We start from the raw sequence: 19,748 nt of genomic DNA on the forward strand, positions 1-19,748 counted from the left end.
CTTCTGTAGTGACAGCATAATGCTGCAACAAATATTTAGGATGATCTCCCTGGCACTCCCTCCAGCCACTATCAACAGTCACTCTAAAGCAGAGGTTCTTGCCATGTGGTCCCAGGACAGGCAGCAGCAGCAGCATCAGTTGGGAACTTGTCAGGAATACAAATTCTTGCTCCTCACCCCAGCCCTACCTCATCATAAGCTCTGAGGGTGGAGCCCAGCAGACTTTTAACAAGCTTTTCAGGGGATTGGGTGTGTTGAAATTTGAGGATCACTGCTCTAATAAAGCAATGGTTATCACAGTGAGGTCTAAGACTAACATGTGCATTGGTGAAGCAACTTTTCAGTTCTCCAAGTCTCATTTGCCTCATCTGCAGAAAGGATACAGTAATATGCAACCTGCACAGTTTTTGCAAAGACTAAATGAGACAGGAAAGAGCAGCTAGCAGATTTAGAGTAAGTTGAACTTCCCTTTCCTTTCTCTAGAAAAGCAGGGTCCTTTTCTGCTTGGGCCTTTAACATTAGGTCACGTCTGTTCTCTTCATCACTACCTGCACTTCCAGTGCACCTTATGGATTTACCTGGGCTGTTCATTCAAAATACTGATGCTGGGGCCTCAGCCCAGATTTAGGGGTGGAGAGAGAGAGCAGGAAATCCACTTCTTTAACAAAATTACCAGGTGATTCCTTGCACACTGAAGACTGGGAACAACTGGTTTAGCTGCTCTGAACTACTGCCCCAAGCCACTTCTTGCCTTTCTCAAAAGCAGTAACCAAAAAAGCGTACTAATTTGGCCCACTCTCCTCCTCCCTTCACTCTGTCCAAGCTACAGTAAGTCCTCACTTATCATCAATAGGTACTGTGACTTTAAGTGAAACGATGTACAATGAAACCGATTTTATCATAGGCTAATAGATATAAACAAGAGTTAGGTTCCTATGGCACCTCATCAATGCTATAACAAAACAACATGGAGCAATACAACGTTATCTGAGAACCTGCTGTACTCTTAAAGAAGAGGCAGACTGTCATGGTTGAGAGATCAAGCTTGAACACAAAAAGGTTTGAGATCAAACCACAACTTCACTATTTACCAAAGTGTGGTCCCTCAGCATCAGCATCACCTGGGAACTTGTTAGCCAGCCAAGTTCTTAGGCCACACCCCAGTTGGACTGAATCAGAAATGCTGGGGGTAAAGCCCAGACATCTGTGTTTTAACAAACCCTCCAGGTGATGCTGATGCAAACTCAAGTGTGAGAAGCACTGCCACTTGACTCCCTGAATAACCCTGTGCAGATTCACAGCTTTCTAAAACCATCATTTCCTCATCTTTGAAATACTAAAAGTACTAACCACATAAAGTTGTGACAATGACATGACACAATACAGATAAAGAACTTAATAGTAAACAATAAATATCTATTGCTATTATTATGAAGAAAACTGTCCTTTATCCCAGGGATTCTATTCAACGTGGGATGTTTGTTTCTGAGCCATCATACATGGCTCAAAGCTTAACTGCTAACTAGCCTGATTTCCGCTCCATCCCAACCAAATGGAATGCTATTCATTTACTGCTACACGGCTCTCTACCTCCATGTTTTCACTATTCCTGTTCCACTTGCCTAGAATGCCCTTCCATTCTCTGCCCACATTGTCCAAATCTTACTTCTCCCAACAAGATCAGCTGAGGTGGGCTCCCAGGTCTTGCCTGACTGCTCCAGGCCAAATAAATCTGCCTTTCTTTTAAATATATATTTTTATTGATTTCAGAGAGGAAGGGAGAGGGAGATAGAAATATCAATGAGAGAGAATTATTGATGGGCTGCCTCGTGCATGCCCCCTGCTGGGGATTGAGCTCAAAACCTGGGAATCAACCATGACCTCCTGGTTCATAGATTGACACCCAACCACTGAGAAACACTAGCCGGGCTAATCTGCCTTTCTTAACACTGTCCATTTTCATCTGTGTTGCAGGATTTAACCCCTAAGCAATCAATTTTCAATCTTTTTCATCTCATGGCACACATAAACTAATTACTATAATTCTGCAGCACACCAAAAAATGTATTGTTTGCCAATCTGACAAAAAAAAAAGGGTATAATTTTGATTCATTCATACTAGTTATTGTTGTGTTGCCTGTTGTCATTTTTTAATTTGACAATCTAAGGGAAAAGAGGTCAGTGCCCCTGTCTCAATAGTCAAGTACTACATGTTTTAAAAATTCTTGTGGCACACCAGTGTGCCACGACATGCTGGTTGAAAATTCCTGCCCTAAACGCATGCATGCATGCTACTGGTGGGTTTTATTCCTGGTTGTCTTGTCCCTTTATAATGAAGCTCTTAGGCGCTAGCCAGTTTGGCTCAGTGGATAGAGTGTCGGCCTGCGGACTGAAGGGTCCTGGGTCCAATTCTGGTCAAGGGAACATACCTTGGTTGCAGGCTCCTCCCTGGCTGGGGCCCTGGTTGGGGCTTGTAAGGGAGGCAACCAATCAATATGTTTCTCTCACATAGATGTTTCTCTCTCTTTCCCCTCTCTTCCAATCTCCACCCCCCCAAAAAAAATCAATGGAAAAATATCCTTGGGTGAGGATTAACACAAATATCTATATATATAAAAGCCTAAGTGACCGTTACGACCGGTCGACTGAACAACTGGTCACTATGACGTGCACTGACCACCAGGGGGCAGACACTCAATGCAGAAGCTGCCCCCTGGTGGTCAGTGCGCTCCCACAGCCAACTTCCCACAGCCCGCCAACCTCCCACGGCCTTGATTGGGACTGGGCGAAATGACCCCGATCAGCCCCGATCACCAGCCAGGCCGAGGGATGCCCCCACACGTACATGAATTCGTGCACCAGGCCTCCAGTATATAATGAGGTTCTTAGGAACTAGAGACAGTACCTTATAGTTCTTTTTCAATCTCTTCCTTATGCAGCTCTGGTATATACTAAAGGAGTGAACAAAGTCCTAGAGCAGTTTAAGGCACAGGCTCTTTCATTTAAGGCACACTTGGAGAAACTTTTTTAAAATGCAGACTTTAAAGAATGGTAATAATTACAGTAGTTTAGGTTTGTTTAAACTTCATAATTTAAAAAATGCTTTGGTATTTTTAACCGAAACTAGTTGTCACAAAAACCTTGGGAAGTGGGGATCATTGTCCCTGTTTACACATGAGGAAACCACTCAGATCATTCTTGTGACTAGCCCAAGGCTGTAGGACTAGTAAATGGTAGAGCTGAGGCTCACACCACATCTCACTGTATTTTTTCCCTTGGCTACTTTGGTTTGCCGAGTTTGTTACTGGTGCTGTTATCCCTGTGCTGTGCCACAACCTCTAAATTCAACTCTCTGAAAGCGAGTGCTGCTGAAATAATGACGGGCCTTTCTCCTCCTTTGGAAGTCAAGACAGGGCCCATTGGGAGAAGAAGAAGTACAGCCTCACCTGGTGTTCCTAGGCGGGCCTGAGCAATGGTCAGTTTTTCATGGGGCGCTTGGCACTGGCAGCTGACTTCGTCTGCAAATGGGGCAGGAGCAGTCAGAGTCTAGAAGGGAAAAAGAGAAAGGGAATAGAGTCTAATAAACTTTCCTTGGGCACTAACTTCCTCTGAAGTTTTATTTATGTTGGCTTCACAGGTATGATCAAGAAGTAGAATATATCAGTGGAGTCTTTCAGAGAAATATGGTACTATTAGAAATAAAAACGGGACATTGTCACTGAAACATTATTTTTTTTTTTGACTGCTGCCTCAGAAAGAATAACTCTTCAGTCTCTGCCATAAGCCAGGTACCAGATGAGGTACTCTGCATATGCTAATTCCTCCAGGCCTCACAACAAACTGGGGCTCAGCAGCATTAAGAAATATGCTAAGTCATGCCCTTGGAAAGTCACGGTGTTCAGCTTTGAACCTTTCACAACCAGCAAAGGGCAGGCTTCAAGCATTAAGACTTACCCACACCCTGGGATACTCAGCTGGGAGGAATGCCATACTCAGGAGTGTGGCAGACATCTGTATTTCACACACACCAGCCTGGCCAATCACGAACTCTGACGTCTCTTCAGTGCAAAAGCCAAAGACGTTATCTGTTCCCTGGGAGGGCCTGAAAGCACAGCATTTCTGGCGGGCTGCAGATAAATTGCTCCTGTGGTAGCTCCAACGGCCACCAACGGCTGGAGGCCCCGCCCCAGGCAGCTGGGGCTCAGGCTCTGGGGAGAGCTGTGAGAGAGATGTAGTCACTTGGATGCCTGCCCAGGAAGTGGCTCTGCATTTTATAGTCAGCTTCTTAAAATGAAAACCTCACTCTCTCCAGACAGGGGAAGACAAAGCCAGGGGTGTTTTTGTAAACAGAGCAAATGCGATCCAGAGTCGTCCATTTGCAGTCTCTGAGCCATGTCCTTATCATGGTCATCACTACACCTGCTTTGCTATTTTTAAAGCCGAAGTCACTGTAAATATTACTCGTGTTGTTGCAGAGATTGTTTCTTAGAGCTAGACACAGGTGTTCCTCCACCTGATAAGACTCAACTGAATAATGATCCATACATTTGAAGAGGGACTGTGACCCACTTTTGCCATTCATTTTTTTATTCACTAGTTCATTCATTTATTCACATGCTCATTCAAATATATGTCAAGCACTATCTTAGAACTGGGGATACAAATAGGGATGAGACCGGTCCCCGTCCTGGGGGAGTCCCGCTTCTCTGTACTGCCAAGAACCCATCCTGCCCTGTTCCCACCCTTCCTCCCTATTGTAGCACCTTCCGCCCTGGAAACTGGAGTCCTGCCCCAGAGTTGCTTGGAGACTTCCCAATTGCCTGAGACACTTAACCCCCACCATCCCGTCCAGGGCTCTGAAAGAAGACCAAGACTTGGGACATGGACTCAGGAAACTTTAGTTCGTTACTAGTTCTTTTTCAGAAACATTAAGGTGACCACGTGGGCTGCGGTGGGCCAGGGCAGCATTTGTAATATGCCAAAGGGGTACAGTGACCAGAGCAGACGCTCCATAGCCACAAATCTGAGGTTGAAATCCCCTTTCCAGCACTTACAGGCTGTGTATTCTCATTTGGCTCGCCTGGTTGAAAGAAACCGACACCCACTAAAGTTAGCTCAAGAGATGAGGGATTCTTTGAGGGCTACCCTGGCATGGAAACGGTGCGGGGAGGAGAGGGGCAGCACCTGGTCCCAGAGAGCTAGCTGTGCACCAACCTGGCATGTGATCCTCTCTGTCCCACACCCATCACCCTACATCCTTCCATGATGTTAAAGTCTCTGCTTGCCTTTGACTCCCCGATAAACTTCGGTTTGAATGGGGCCCATCATGGCCTCCGCAACCTCCCTTCCCAACACTCATTCAGCAGCTTCTGATCGAACCTTTCAGCCCCAGCTCCTGCTCCTACCAACCTACTGCTTCTTTCCATGTTTCCCAATTCACATTCCTAAGGGAGAATCAGACTGGCCAAGTTCATGAATTCAAACCAGGCTACAACCAGAATTAGCCTGCAATGAATCAGGTGCCCACCATCTGTGGCTGGTGAGGGGAGGAGGCGGGTGAGGGGGGTCATGGGTTGCCTGTCATTGCCCCTTTAGCAGGCGCTGCTGTTGGGGCCAGAAATGTATTTGACCTTGTGTGCTCTTAAAAGGGAGTTCGTTTACTTAGTTGAATCTCAGTTTCACCTATAAAATGGACACCAATCTTGCAGGTTGATGCAGAAAACAGAGATAAATTATGTCAAGTACCTGGTACTCAATAAATTGTGGCAATTATTATTACTGCTATTAGTATTCATTCTTATACATAATAATTTATAATGCTTTATATTAAGACATAATAATAGATAATGTAGTTCCCTATAAAAAGAAGCAAATTGACTATGAACTTTTAGGACACAGCCCAAATAGGTAAATGGGTTAGCAAGTAGGGTTCTTACATTAATGATTCATTAGCATTTAATATATGTGGACAGTGAACTGTTTTCACATGAACTAAAATAAATTATTATTTTGGGATATTTTATGTGCTAATCTCAAAGCCTATTAAAGAGATAAGGTGTTGTCATTTTCCAAGAATGGTGTACTCCAGAGGGTGTGAAATGTGGTAATTAAAGCAGAGCTAAAGAAAGTTGTAAAGCCACAATAGTACTCAAAGATGAAGATGAAGTTTATATGCACTGTGCATTCTGTTCTTAATTATTGTGGCCTCGAAGTAGGAAAAAGGGGAGAAGCAAAGAGCTGGAAGGCAGAGAGAGTTCATACGTGTGCTTGTATGTGAATGTGTATACATGTACATGTGTTTCTTATGAGCACCTGAGCATCTTTAACAGCAGTTCACATGAAGAAGGTGTGTTTCCTGTTATGTTCAAGGCACTGTACTTGGAATGAGGAGAATACAAACATAAATGAGCCACAGACTTGCTCTCCATAACACCACCTTCCTGGGTTGAAAGTCAAGGTTTGCATTCACAAAGACCTTGGTTAAGGCCCAGCTACCATCAACCAGCCCTGTGAGCTGATGCAGTAATTTTTTAGTCTGACCACCCTAGAACTATTACTTCTCTGAGCCAGAACAAATCCCTTACAAGGACTTCTATACGGCTCAGGTCTGTCTCCTCCTACAAGGGGCAGACCAACCTCAGGACAACGGGATTAGGCTAGCCAGAGGCTTCAGAGAGGGGCAGAGACTGGTCCATCCTGGCCTCCAGGCTCTATACCAGCCTGCAGGGGACCCAGGTCCCCATCTATTCCTCACCATTTGCCAGAGCTGGGATGGTTCCAGAGATCCTCTGGGGTAGGCATAAAACTGGGGCCCAGTAACATAACAGCTAAACCTTTGAGTGCCTACTTAGTGTCATGCATATCCATTTATATGCTAAGCACTTTAACTATATTAGCTAATTTCATTTGTACCACAACTGGGTGAGGCAGGTTCTATCTCCACGGAACTGTCCAGGACCTGTCTTCAAAAGTGACACCAATGGCAGCAAGAAGCAACAGCAGTGGTAGATGCCTCAGACTCAGTTATCTTTTTGGCTCCCTTTGAACTGAGGACACTTTCAGGATTCTTAGACAATTAGGATGGAGGGGCCTCGAAAAGGAGATACTGGATTTCTTGATAATTAGAGAAGAGGGGGCAAAAATTAATTGAAAAAAGAAAAGCATGTGACCATATTTTGACCCAGACTTAGTGAAGTTAGATGACGTACATATAGTTACTGGCAAGCATCAGCTCAGAGTTCAAGTCACCAGATCACATTGTCAAGTATTTACTAGCACATTCTCTGTGTTTCATATGATCTAGGTTGTTTGGAGGGTGAATAAACAGAGGAGATAAGTCAGAAAGGAAGGAATGGAATTGGCTTTGGGGCAGCACCCTCAAAGGTGAAGGGTGGCCATTTTAGAAAGGGAGACAGTATTAGTTTGAAAAGGCACATTTAATTTAATTAATATAAAATTATTATTTGAGAAAGAAACCCTACCCTATTTAACATATAAGTCAAAGAAATTAAGCCTCTGGGCAGGTAGAGATTATCACAGAATAAACTATGGGCCGCTAGGAAGCCATATTCCAAATTCAGGGTTGGGGAGGCACATGACATTTTTATGTTTGGCAGAAGAGAGTGAGGATTTTAAAGGGTTAAGAAGCCCTGGCCCAGGGCCCTGGACACCACATGTGCAGGGGCCTTGCCAGACCACAGACTTGGAGCTAGACTGTAATATAACTGCTCTCTACCTAATCTAAGATACCCAGTCATTGCATGTGAATATGTTACCTATTTGTCCTGCAAGGTTTGATTATGTAAACGGCACCATAGTAACATATTCCCATCAAGTTTTTTAAAGGGGAAGACATTAGATATTTGGCATCTCACTGGCAGAGTGTGTTTAACAGGACATTGTCAAATATTAAAAAAAAAAGCTTTAGGCACTATATAAATGTACAATGCAAACATTACCTGAGTACAAAAAATGGTCAGTAGAACCTGTACTTATGCAATGTGCATCACTGACTGACAACTGGACCAATCAGACAGCAGGTTAATCATCCAATGAGAACTTAGCATTGTCCTGCTGATGGTGATGGCCAACCACAGAATTGCTTGTTTAAGCTAAGCTATTCTTAACTACAGTGAGCCAATCCAGTCAGATAGTCCTGAGTTCAAATCCTAGCTTCGTTGTTTAATATCCATTTGATTTTTTAAAATTGGATTTTAAAGAAACTTGTTGGTTCTTAACCCCTGTAATCTGTAATCTCCAGTACCCTCATCTATAAAAGGGGGAATAATAAAATGATCTACCTCATAAAGCTGTTGTGAGGAGTAAATAAAATGATGTCTGTGTGATTAATATCTTCCTTTTGCCTCTCTAGCATCCATTCTCTTTCTACCCTTCTCTACTTTTCTCTGTATGGCTTCCTGTGTGGCCTGCACCAATGGAGTCTGTTGCCTTTCTACTTCCAGTTGGGTCAGGTCCATGGAAAGCATGCAAAATGCTGGAGGGCAGGACAAGAGTGAGCTCAGGGTATTTGTCTCCCTGGCTTTCTACCTGCTAAGAGACTGTATATTGGTTCTGTTCTTTTACTGAAATTCACAGCTTTAGTGAGCGGGCCCCCTTTCTAGAGCACTCTACGAAGTTCTGGCAATCAAAATCTCCCCTTGCCCCTTCATACCCTCTGAGGTTTCCTTAAACCCTGCCCATGCCTTTTAAATAGTCCCCTTATTAGACTTCCTTCAAATTTCCTCTTTAGAGTGAGCCTTCTGTGTCTTGACAGGGCCTTGACCGATACACTGTATGTAACAGTATGATGCCAAGCTCAATAAATGTTAACTAGCAAATGATGAAAAGACATGTTCAAAGTGCAAAGATCAAGTGAATTACCCATTGTTAATAATCATAACTATATCAATAATGCCTTCCAGTAGGACAGACGTTTACAACAACAGAACATTTAACCAAGAGATGCATGAGACACAAGCAGGACCTCAGAAAGACTCACCTCCACAGGTAGGCCTTTTGCCTTAGGACTCACCAGAAATTACAAAAAGACATTACAAAATCTAATCCTCAGTCTCATGCTGTTAGGATTGCATTTACCCACCTCTGAACATCATTTTTAAAGCCCAATTTTATTTGGAATCAGAATATTTTAGTCTTTTGAAGAGAGACGGGGAAAAAGCAGATCGTATAGTTGACCATAGGCTAACAACGAACCACTGGGTTCTTAGACATTGTAATGTTTATAGCCAGTCTCCCCCAATGACTATAGAAGCACCAAGAAAACAAGGACTTGGTCTGTCCTATTCATTGCTATAGCCATACTTCCTAGGGCAGTACCTGGCATATAGAAGGTCCTCAATAAACATTTGTTCAATGGGGGGAATTTAAAGTCACTGGAGAGAGAATTATTATTGACAAAGAAAGGAACTGGAGAGAGAATGATTATTGATAAAAATTATACTCAAATAAATACACTTACCAATTTTTCTTATCATCATCATCATAATATCTATATATAAAACCCTAATATGCAAATAGACCGAATGGCAGAACAACGGAACAACCGAGCAACCAGTTGCTATGACGTGTGCTGACCACCAGGGGAGGCACGTGAAACATGACGGTGTCAGCAACAGGCGGCAGAGCACAGAACATGGCAGGCATCGGCCATGGCAGGATGGTGGAGCAGGTGAGCGGGGGCTCCAGACCAAGGTGGGGTATCGGTTGCTGTCATTGGGGCGAGCCTCTGGTGGTTACTGAAAATTCTTTGCTCCCATGCGCCACAGTACTGCCCGGCACTTGCCCCTGCTGCCAGCACCCGGCTCTAGCCCCGATTGCTCAGTGCTGTCAACAGGTGCAAGAGGTAGCTGCTGGCCCCAATCAACCCTCAGGGCTTCTCCACCTCCCTCAGCTCCTGAGGGGCAATCAGGGATGGCAGCCACCTCTCACACCCACTGCTGGTGACAGTCCCACTTGCATCCACTGCCGACGCCCAGTGCTGATCCCGATCACTCGGTGCCATCAGCGGGTGTGAGCAGCAGCTGCCAGCCCTGATTGCTCCTGAGGGCTTCTCCACCTCCCCCTGCTCCTGAGGGGTGATAAGGGCAGCAGCCACCACTCGCACCCATTGATGCTCGCACCCACTGACAGTGCTGGACCCACTCGCACCCACTGCTGGCACCGGCTCCAATCGCTCCATGCTGTCAACAGGTGTGAGCGGGGATGGTGCCCTCAGCGCACGGGAGCAGCAGCTGTGGGAGCAGGGCTGGTGGCGACAGGTGCAGTGGAGCCATGGCAGGAGGGGCGGGGTGGGGGCGTGGAGGATGCCCCTGTGCCCACTGCGGCCTCATGGCCCACAGTTCCTTTCAAGGTGCATGAATCCGTGCACTGGGCCCCTAGTTTATAATAAAAACTAGGGAAAATAAAGAGAAGATAGCAAAATTCAACAAGAATGCCACTTCCTAAATACAGCCATTGTTAATACTTTTTCTATTTCTTTTCAGGTTTTCTGATATGTTATATATACATATTAACAGCTTTGGAATCGTACTACTGCATAGACCAGTGATGGTGAACCTATGACATGTGTGTCAGAGGTGACACGTGAACTCATTTTTTTGGTTGATTTTTCTTTGTTAAATGGCATTTAAACATATAAAATAAATATCAAAATATGCATCTTTATTTTACTATGGTTGCAAATATAAAAAAATTTCTATATGTGACATGGCACCAGAGTTAAGTTAGGGTTTTTCAAAATGCTGACACGCTGAGCTCAAAAGGTTCACCATCACTGGCATAGACAGTTGTTTTCACTCAATATATCATGATTACTTTATCATGTCATTTAAATATTCTTCAGCCTTACCACTTTTTCGACTTAACAGACTATTTTTTGGAGCAGATTCAGGTTCACAGCAAAATGAGAAGAAGATACAGATATTTCCATATAACTCTCACTAATTTTGATAGCTGTAAAAACAGTCCACTGAAAAGAAAAGCCATAATTTATTTAAATATTTATTTGTCGTTTGATATTAAGTTGTTTATGTTTTACTAATATAAATAACATTCTAAACATAATGCTAAACCTCTGACTCCTTCCTTAGGATAGATGCCTAAGAGCTGAATTACTTAGATCAGGGGTGTGAACATTTTAAAGATAAATATTTGAAGAACATTTTAACATATATTGGCAAATTACCTTCTACAAAAGCTGCCATCATTTATAGTCACATTACAATGCATAAAAGCACCTTTCTTGCTGCCATCTCAGTGGCTTTGAGTATTGTTGTTGTCAATTTTATAGACCAAAAAATGGTATCACGCTGTTTCAATATGCATTATTTTGATTACCAGAAAGATTGAACATTTTCCCAATGTTTATGAGTCATTTGTGTTTTCTTCTGAGACTAAGCTGTCCTTTGCTCATTTTTCTATTGTTGAGAACAAGTGTTTTGAAGATTGTTAAAAGCAAAACAATAGCACAGTTAAAAAATTATCTTAAATAGCTTTTTTAAAGTGCAGTTTTCAACTTTACCTAGAGTCCCTTCATAAGAAATTCATTTTTTTAAACCAAGGTGTGAACACCTGCATCTATGTCAGGTGAGCAGTTACTGTCCTCCAGGGATCAGAATTTTTATTAGGTCCTAGGGATACAGACCTTCTTAAAACACTGACCACCCATAAGTCATAACTCCCTCCTCCCAATGTGGCCACCTTCCAAAGGATTTCAAGTAGCTGGAAGAGTCTCAGTACTATAAATAACACCACAGTTCATTGATTCTAAAAGCTCCATTTCCCCCCACACTTGAACATCTCTGAGACCTGGGGAAGGGGGGAGCCTTACAAGCAATGCTGTCTTAAAATCAGTGCTGGCAATTTTCTGACATTTAACACCTCTAAAATGGAAGTTCATCTTATAACTAATGTCATCTTAGATTCATGAAATGCATACATGCTATTAACAATAGAAAAGAATCACCCTTACCTAGAAATAAAACATTCCAGACCCTAAATCAAGTTTTTCTTCAGCAAAAGGAGTTTGTTTTATAATGAACATCAGTAACAACCTTATATCTTATTCATATCCCATCTCCTTCCCAAAGGACTTGTGATGACTTCAAAAAAATAAAATTGGAAAACTTAAAATAACAGTTGCAAGATATGGGGGTCAGGGGTGAAATGAGCACACAGAAAGGCCTCTCCCGGTCCTCTACATTTTGGAAAGGTCGGCTGTAGGCTCCCAGCAGTCAACGCAAAGAGAAAGACAAAGTTAATATTGTCCTTAAGCAAAAAACAAAGCAGCTATTAAGGAGAAGCACAGAATCTCCTGAGGCGAATTTTATAGAAATTCCTCCCATGGTGCCTCCATCAGGGGCAGACGGGGTGATGTGTAGTGATGTGCAGTGATACTAAACAACAAATCAAACAACATACTCAACAACAGCCCTGGATAAAGACAATCCCGTTTGTCATGTTTATCTCGGTAGTGCCCTCCACACAAGGCTGAGCCCCAGAACCAAAAAGCAATTCAGTAAAGCATTTCCACAAGGAGCCAAACATGCAGCTTGAAAATGCAGTTCTCTCCCTCACAGCTAGATCCAAGGGCAAGATTTAGAATACCGAGACCAGGGGTTTCTAATGTGGGATAGGCTGACAATCCGTTAGAGAGCAACACTTAGATTTCTTTTTCATGTTAAAAGAACAAGAAAGGAAGCATTACTACCACCTAATCCTAACATACAGATTCATACTGGTGCCCCATCTCTGTCCACATGAAGTCTATGAGGTGTCCTCAAGGAAGAAGGCAAGATGTAAGTAAGATAGAGAAGGCGGGCCTGGGTCCCCTGACATTTTCATTTAGTTTCATTCAGCTTATTGCAATATAATGCAGCTCATCTGGACCTGAATAACTACATTTGTAGATGTCTATCTACTTGTATTATCTACCAAACCAGTACTCACAAGATCAGTGGGCGGCTTAAAACAGTTCCTGCAATGAAATAGGAAAGCAAAGATAACACAAGAACAGGCGAACACCAGGAATGTGGCAGAGATGACCCTTCAACATCATGTATGAGTTCTGCGTCTGTCACAGTACCAGGCGTGAAAAAAATGACAACCTAATCAGAGCTGACAAGAAACCCTGGCTGGGTAGCTCAATTGGTTAGAATGGTGTTCCGATATGCCAAGGTGTGGGTTCGATCCCCATATAAGAATCAATCCACGAATGCAGACGTAAGTGGAACAAATCAATGTGTGTTTTCTCTCTCTCTCTCTCTGTCCCTCTGTGTCTCTCTCTCAGATCAATAAATTAACAAATAAAAAAGACAGCTGAATTGAAAATTACTACAAAGAAGACTATATTTGAAATACCTGCTACCATTAGCATTACACCTCACCTAGAGCATACATTGGACCTTCAGATTCTAGCTAATCATGGCATGAAACTATTGTAATTACTGTGATACTTAAAAAAAAAAAGCACCCTAAACATGAAGACAAGCCTCTATGGTTTTTTCAGCAAGGTTTTAAGACATTTGGTACTCAATCCCATAGTTCGCAAAATACTGTTACGTGTAATGATAAATGTGTAGAAGCCTTTTTTGAGTCACGCCACAGTAAAACTGGCTGCTCTAATGTGTAGAAAATTTGATGTCAAGCTAAAATGCATTCCTTTGTCAGCAAATATATTTAGAAGACATACAGAAAACATTGCTGAAGATGGGGAGAAACAAGCATTAGGATAAATTATGCAGTGTGGGAGGCTTGCTACACAGTTGGATGGAAGCACAGATATTTCTAACATAGCTTGAGGTAGTTGCTAGATGCTATTTCAATAATAAAACCTTCTTTTCTGAGCCACCAAAGAAAAGATATTCCAAAGAAGAAAGATTTTCCAAAGAAAGATGGTCCAAAGAAGACTGACTCTGCAAAATAGTTTCTTTTTTTAAAAATATATATATTTTATTGATTTCCCACAGAGAGAAAGGGAGAGAGACAGAGAGCCAGAAACATTGATCAGCTGCCTCCCGCACATCCACTGGAGATGTGCCCGCAACCCAGGCACATGCCCCTGACCAGAATCGAACCTGGGACCCTCCAGTCCGCAGACCGATGCTCTATCCACTGAACCAAACCGGCTCCGGCCAAAATAGTTTCTTTAATAAAAACTACTTTAGAGAACACTGTATGTCTAACTACCAGTAAGGTGATTGCTTTGCTCTTGGACCTGGATCCCCCACCTACTTGAGAAATACCTGTCTTCATGACCCTTCTGCTATTGGCTCTCTAAGTGTCACTCCTAGGAGTTCCATCCTGGAAGATTGTAGATTAATTTAACCAGATCTCATCAAGAGATGGGCAAGTGTAGGGAAGGTCTATCTATCTATCTATCTATCTATCTATCTATCTATCTATCTAGATATAAATATCATTGATTTCAGAGAGGAAGGGAGAGAGAGAGAGAGAGAGAGAGAGAGAGAGAGAGAGAGAGAGAGAGAGAGAGAAACATCAATATGAGAATCACCCACCGGCTGCCTCCTGCACGCCCCCTATTGAGGACCGAGCCCACAACTGGGGCCTGTGCCCTTGACCAGAATCGAACCTGGGACCCTTTAGTTTGCAGTCCAACGCTCTATCCACTGAGCCAAACCAGCCAGGGCGGGAAGGTTCTAATAAATAGCTTTAATTACAGCTCTTCTATGTTTCTTCCCTTTACAAACCTGATAGGATGTCTTGGGACCAGCTATTTTCTAGAATTTTCCCTGCAGCAGGAGTATCCTGATCCACTCTTGCTAGCTAACCAATTCCATCCACTTCCTTCTGAGTCTAGAGCAGTGCTTCCCAACCTTTTTTTGGCCACACCCCACCTAAGCATCTCTAAAATCCTGATGCCCCTCCTGTGACATATAATTCTTATTATTTAAAAAGTGAACTCTCTATTCACATGGAGGAAGCCTAAAAGACCATTAACGGGCTTCCAAAGAACATAGCATCCATGAAAGAGAAAAATAAAAGAACGAAAGGACAGCTGAAGTACTGAGGAAGAAATCACTAAGAAATTGTTAAAATAATAATATGAAGTGATACGAAAAAATAGCAAATAAAGTTTCAAAGCATATAATATAGAACTGAAATACACAAATATGTCACAATATATATTTATATACTGTATATGAGGCCCCTAGAACCATAAGATGCAAAAAATTCACTATTAATAACTCATTCTCAAATTGCCCCCCTTAAAAATCAAATTGCCCCCCTGTGGGGCATGTACCCCATTTGGGAACCACTGGTCTAGACACTGACTTCCAGGCCAGGCCATTGTTAGAAAAAGCCTATAGTCTGGGCACCATGAATTTTAATTCACAGATTACCTGATTAGGGTTTGACTGGTCCTAGAAATAAGGCAAGTTTAGTTCAGGGGCTCACATAAGCTCTCTTTGGGGCTGGAGATATTGACCCTTGGAAGGCCTGAGCACATTAAAGCTCTGTTAGTGGCCAAGAGCTTTAATTTTAGGCAGGATCTGACACCATTTCTTCGTGTTCCCTATCGGCTCACGAGAATTGTTTAGAAATGGGAAATCTGTTGTAGAGTGTGCTCTCCCTCAGTTGTGGTCAGAAAGTTTGTACTAGAGTGTAACATACATACAGAAACGTGCACATGTCCTAAATATGGCTCAATGAACTTTCACAGGCTAAACACATACAGCAGCCAGATCAAGTAACCAACCACTGCCAACCTTTATCTTGTGCTCCTTCCCCTACCCTGACTCCTAACATCATAGATTAGCTTCGCCTACTTTAAAATATTGTATAGAAATGGAACCATGTAGTGTTTATTCTTTTGCATCTGGCTTACTTCATTCAATATTATGGCTGTGAGAGTCATCCACACTTTTTGCACGGGGGTGTACATTCTTCATTCTCATTGCTGTGTAGCATTACATTGGGTGAATATACCACAATTTATCCATTCTACTTCAGCTAGGCATTTGGATAGTTTCCAGTTTGGGGTTATGAATAATGTTGCTAAGAACATCCTAATATTGATTTCTGTTGGCCATATGTACAAATTTCCTAGGAGTAGAAGCGCTAGGTCAAAAATATTTACTTTGAATTTCTAAATTCACTACAAAGAGCCTGGACATCTGACTTGTTTATACTCCTGGTTCTGAAAGCAGAGAATGTGACATGGGAGAGCTGAATACAATGTTTCTCCAAGTGCATCCAAGCACGTCTGGCTCCTGAGCCACCTGGGAGCTTGAGCAGGTGACTCTTTGCTCACTGATGTCAGAGGACTGTGGGTAGTGGAAGCAGGGGGCTGTAGCAGTCAGACAAACCTAATTTTAAATCCCAGCTTTATCAGATTGTATTCAATCTTTATGGAATTACTGAATTCTTGGCTTCCTCGTTTATAACATGAGGAATAGTAATTCCTATTTCACAGGTCTGCAGGCTACTTTAATGAAGTAACACACATCAGGTATTCAGCACAGTCCCCAACACAGTTTGCACTATAAATAGTTGTTCCAGCCCAGCTGACGTGGCTCAGTGGTTGAGCGTCAACCTATGAACCAGGAGGTCATGGTTTGATTCCCAGTCAGGGCACATGCCTGGGTTGTGGGCTCAATCCCCAGTGGGGGGTGTGCAGGAGGCAGTTGATCAATGATTCTCTCTCATCACTGATGTTTCTATCTCTCCCTCTCCCTTCCTCTTTGAAATCAATAATAAAAATATTTTTAAAAAATAAATAGTTGTTCCATTCCTCCATTTGCCCACAGGAAAAAAAGTGAAACCTCTAGCCTTGAACCCAGTATAGAACAATTAACCTTATAACAACAATATGGACATAAAATAGATTTTAGTATTATATGACTGTGCCTCCAGTCAATATCAGGCATACTAGAAATGAAGCACAGACGCCTTTGTGTACTAGGAACAGGCTTCCAACATCATTTGGTTGGCAGTAGGCTGTACACATCGTTCATGATGCTTCTATTAACCTATTATTATTGTTGTTGTTGTTGTTACTTTTCTTAAATGCCAGTTTACATAACCCTCAGCATTCTTTTACATTGATGTCAGGTTCAATTGGCACAGATTACTGAGTGGAAAACAAAAACACCAAGTCAAAGACTTTGGCAGGAGGGAGGAGGTTGTATGAAAATGTACCCCGCTCCATGGGCTGGCCCCGTGTGGCCCTGCACATTATTACACAGGCTCTCGCTACCAGGGCTTGCTGCTTTATTTTCTAATCACTGTGTTTTCAAGTGTGCCTTCAAGATTGTTGAGAGCTAAACTGTCTCTTTATCCCCAAGCAGGGTCAGCTTCCCCAGCCTCCCATACAACCTGGTTCATGCTGGGATAAAGAGGAAGGTAGGAATGTTAAAACAATAATGCTATGGTCTGAGGCCAGCAACGGGTAATCAGATCCTAGCAAGGTAGAGGCTGTTACCTGGGAGATTATTGGAAGAAAATAGGCCTAGCTTGCAAGGACTTAGTTTGTTCCTACCTTCCTTGCTTGCTCCTTTTCTTTTTTTTTTCTTTTTTCTTTTAAAGCAACTTCTTTTTTTTTTTTTTAAATATATTTTATTGATATTTTACAGAGAGGAAGGGAGAGAGATAGAGAGAGTTAGAAACATCGATGAAAGAGAAACATCGATCAGCTGCCTCCCGCACATCTCCCACTGGGGATGTGCCCGCAACCCAGGTACATGCCCTGGACCGGAATCGAACCCGGGACCCTTCAGTCCGCAGGCCGACGCTCTATCCACTGAGCCAAACCGGTTTCGGCTTGCTTGCTCCTTTTCATCCTTCCCCTGGTGATCAGACAAAATAAATCTTTTTTCTGTATTTATTTCACTAAGAGGCATCGAGAAGCTTTGTGTGAGCACCAGTAAAATATGCCAGTTTCAGGACTATGGCCTGACTCACTGCTGGACTTTAACCCAAAGCTTAGACGGATAGCATCAGTTAGAGAAGGCCCCTGTAGTTCAATGCCATACTGCCATGCCTCAAAGAAAACCCAATACAGACATACCTCACTTGATTGCACTTTACTTTATTGCACTCCACAGATGTTGATTTTTTGTTTGTTTGTTTTGTTTTGTTACAAATTGAAGGCAAGACCCTCCACCAGCCAAAAGATTATAATTGACTTTATTGTGATACTTGCTTTATTGCAGTGGTCTAGAACCAAACCTGCCATATCTCCAAGGTATTTTGAACTTCAGTATTATGAAATAGATAGATTCAGAGGCTAATGCTCATATTAAAAAGAGATTCGACCTAGGTTGCTATGAACAATAACTAAAGCATTCAACATCTGATTCAGCATACACTCAACCTTTCTGAAGAAGCATCTGAAGAATAAAGCAGAAGACACCAGAGCTGATTTATACAACAGTGTTGTAAAGTTCCAAAGTATTTTGTGATAATTTGTTATTCACATCTAGCCAATGTGTCTTACCATAAGATCATTCAACCTGTTTTTACCCCAAATGGATAAAGGCAACAGGAGGTAAGGAGTGGGGTAGCTCTGTGTTTTGATAGGAGCATCAGGTGAAACAGAATACACTATGGTAGACAATGTTCTATGGCTCTGGAAGCTACATTCACAGTCATGGAACTGGAAAAGAACATCTATTCAACCCATTGTGGGTGATAGACTTGAGGCTCAGAGAGAAGTGATTTGCTTAAGCCCACACGATAATTCAATGGCAACACTGAGGTTGAAATGAGACTGCAAGCTCCAGCAAGCAGAGTCCAAGCTGAAGCATAGTTGTCTTGCCAGGCCCTAACCCTTTTGCTGTGGGTCAGTCCAGTTCTCCCTGGACCTCCAGATCTGAATTTGCCTTGACCTGGGGGGTTGGTGTGGAGTCCCAGACGCCATAAAGGAACAGATCCATTTCATCTGATTACTACCGTGTCTCATCAGAAACCATTCAGTCTTTCCACCTTTCCCTACCTCCCCCTAGCCCAGAGGCCTCTAGAGAGGAAATACCCTGGGACTGGACCCAGCTCCCCACCCAGGCTATCCCATAATTATACTTCTGCACCTGCCAAAAGCAAACCACCGTGACTTTCCCTCCACCTTCACAGAGAAAACAGATACTATCAGATAAGAGAGGCTTTCAACTTTCAGTAGCCTTCTATTTATAAATTATTTCTTACCCAAAACATCCTTGCCAGCTTCCTCATCACACAGTGGGAGAGCTGTCTCTTTTCCTGCCTGACGCCAATTCTTCCCCTTGTGCAGTGGAGCCCAACCTCTCCAGCTCTTAGGGGTTATTCCCTTCAACGAACTTCCCCTTCACTTTCACCCTCGTCCACTGGCCCATTCCCACTTATACTTACGTGCAAGTTGCTACCATCTTATAAGAACGAGCCAACCAAAAGTTTTGGTATATTGAATGAATGGAAGGAAAGAAGGATGGAACAAAAGAAGTTAGAAAGGAGAAAAGCTAGCCTCCCTCAACCCTAAGCCCTGATTTAGCCACCTTGGGGGTCCTATACATTCTATATGTTTCCCCCCTCAGTCGACTTCTACTTCCCTGCCTCCTGAAGGCTCCTCAACCTATTGCCATCTGGCTTCTGCTCCCACAACTTCACTGAATATACCTTTATATTAAATAATAAACATTCATCCTTTTATATTGATGACACTATTGACTTCTTTCTAAATCCAAGGGAGACTTTTTCTTATTATCTCATTTGCTCTGTCTGCTGCATTTGGTTCTTTA

General features: G+C 42.8%; 1 protein-coding gene across 3 annotated transcripts in view; it reads right to left on the reverse strand.

Moving 5' to 3' along the window:
• Window positions 1-19,748, reverse strand: part of PCYT1B (phosphate cytidylyltransferase 1B, choline) — a 106,891-nt gene that overhangs the window by 53,225 nt on the left and 33,918 nt on the right. For all 3 annotated transcript variants that reach the window (XM_081115158.1, XM_081115157.1, XM_081115159.1), the window contains exon 2: window positions 3,447-3,546. In XM_081115158.1, coding sequence (XP_080971284.1) covers window positions 3,447-3,546 — 100 coding nt within the window. The remainder of the gene's footprint in view (window positions 1-3,446; window positions 3,547-19,748) is intronic.

Source organism: Myotis nattereri, assembly GCF_964212035.1.
Source record: "Myotis nattereri genome assembly, chromosome: X".
Taxonomy (NCBI): domain Eukaryota; kingdom Metazoa; phylum Chordata; class Mammalia; order Chiroptera; family Vespertilionidae; genus Myotis; species Myotis nattereri.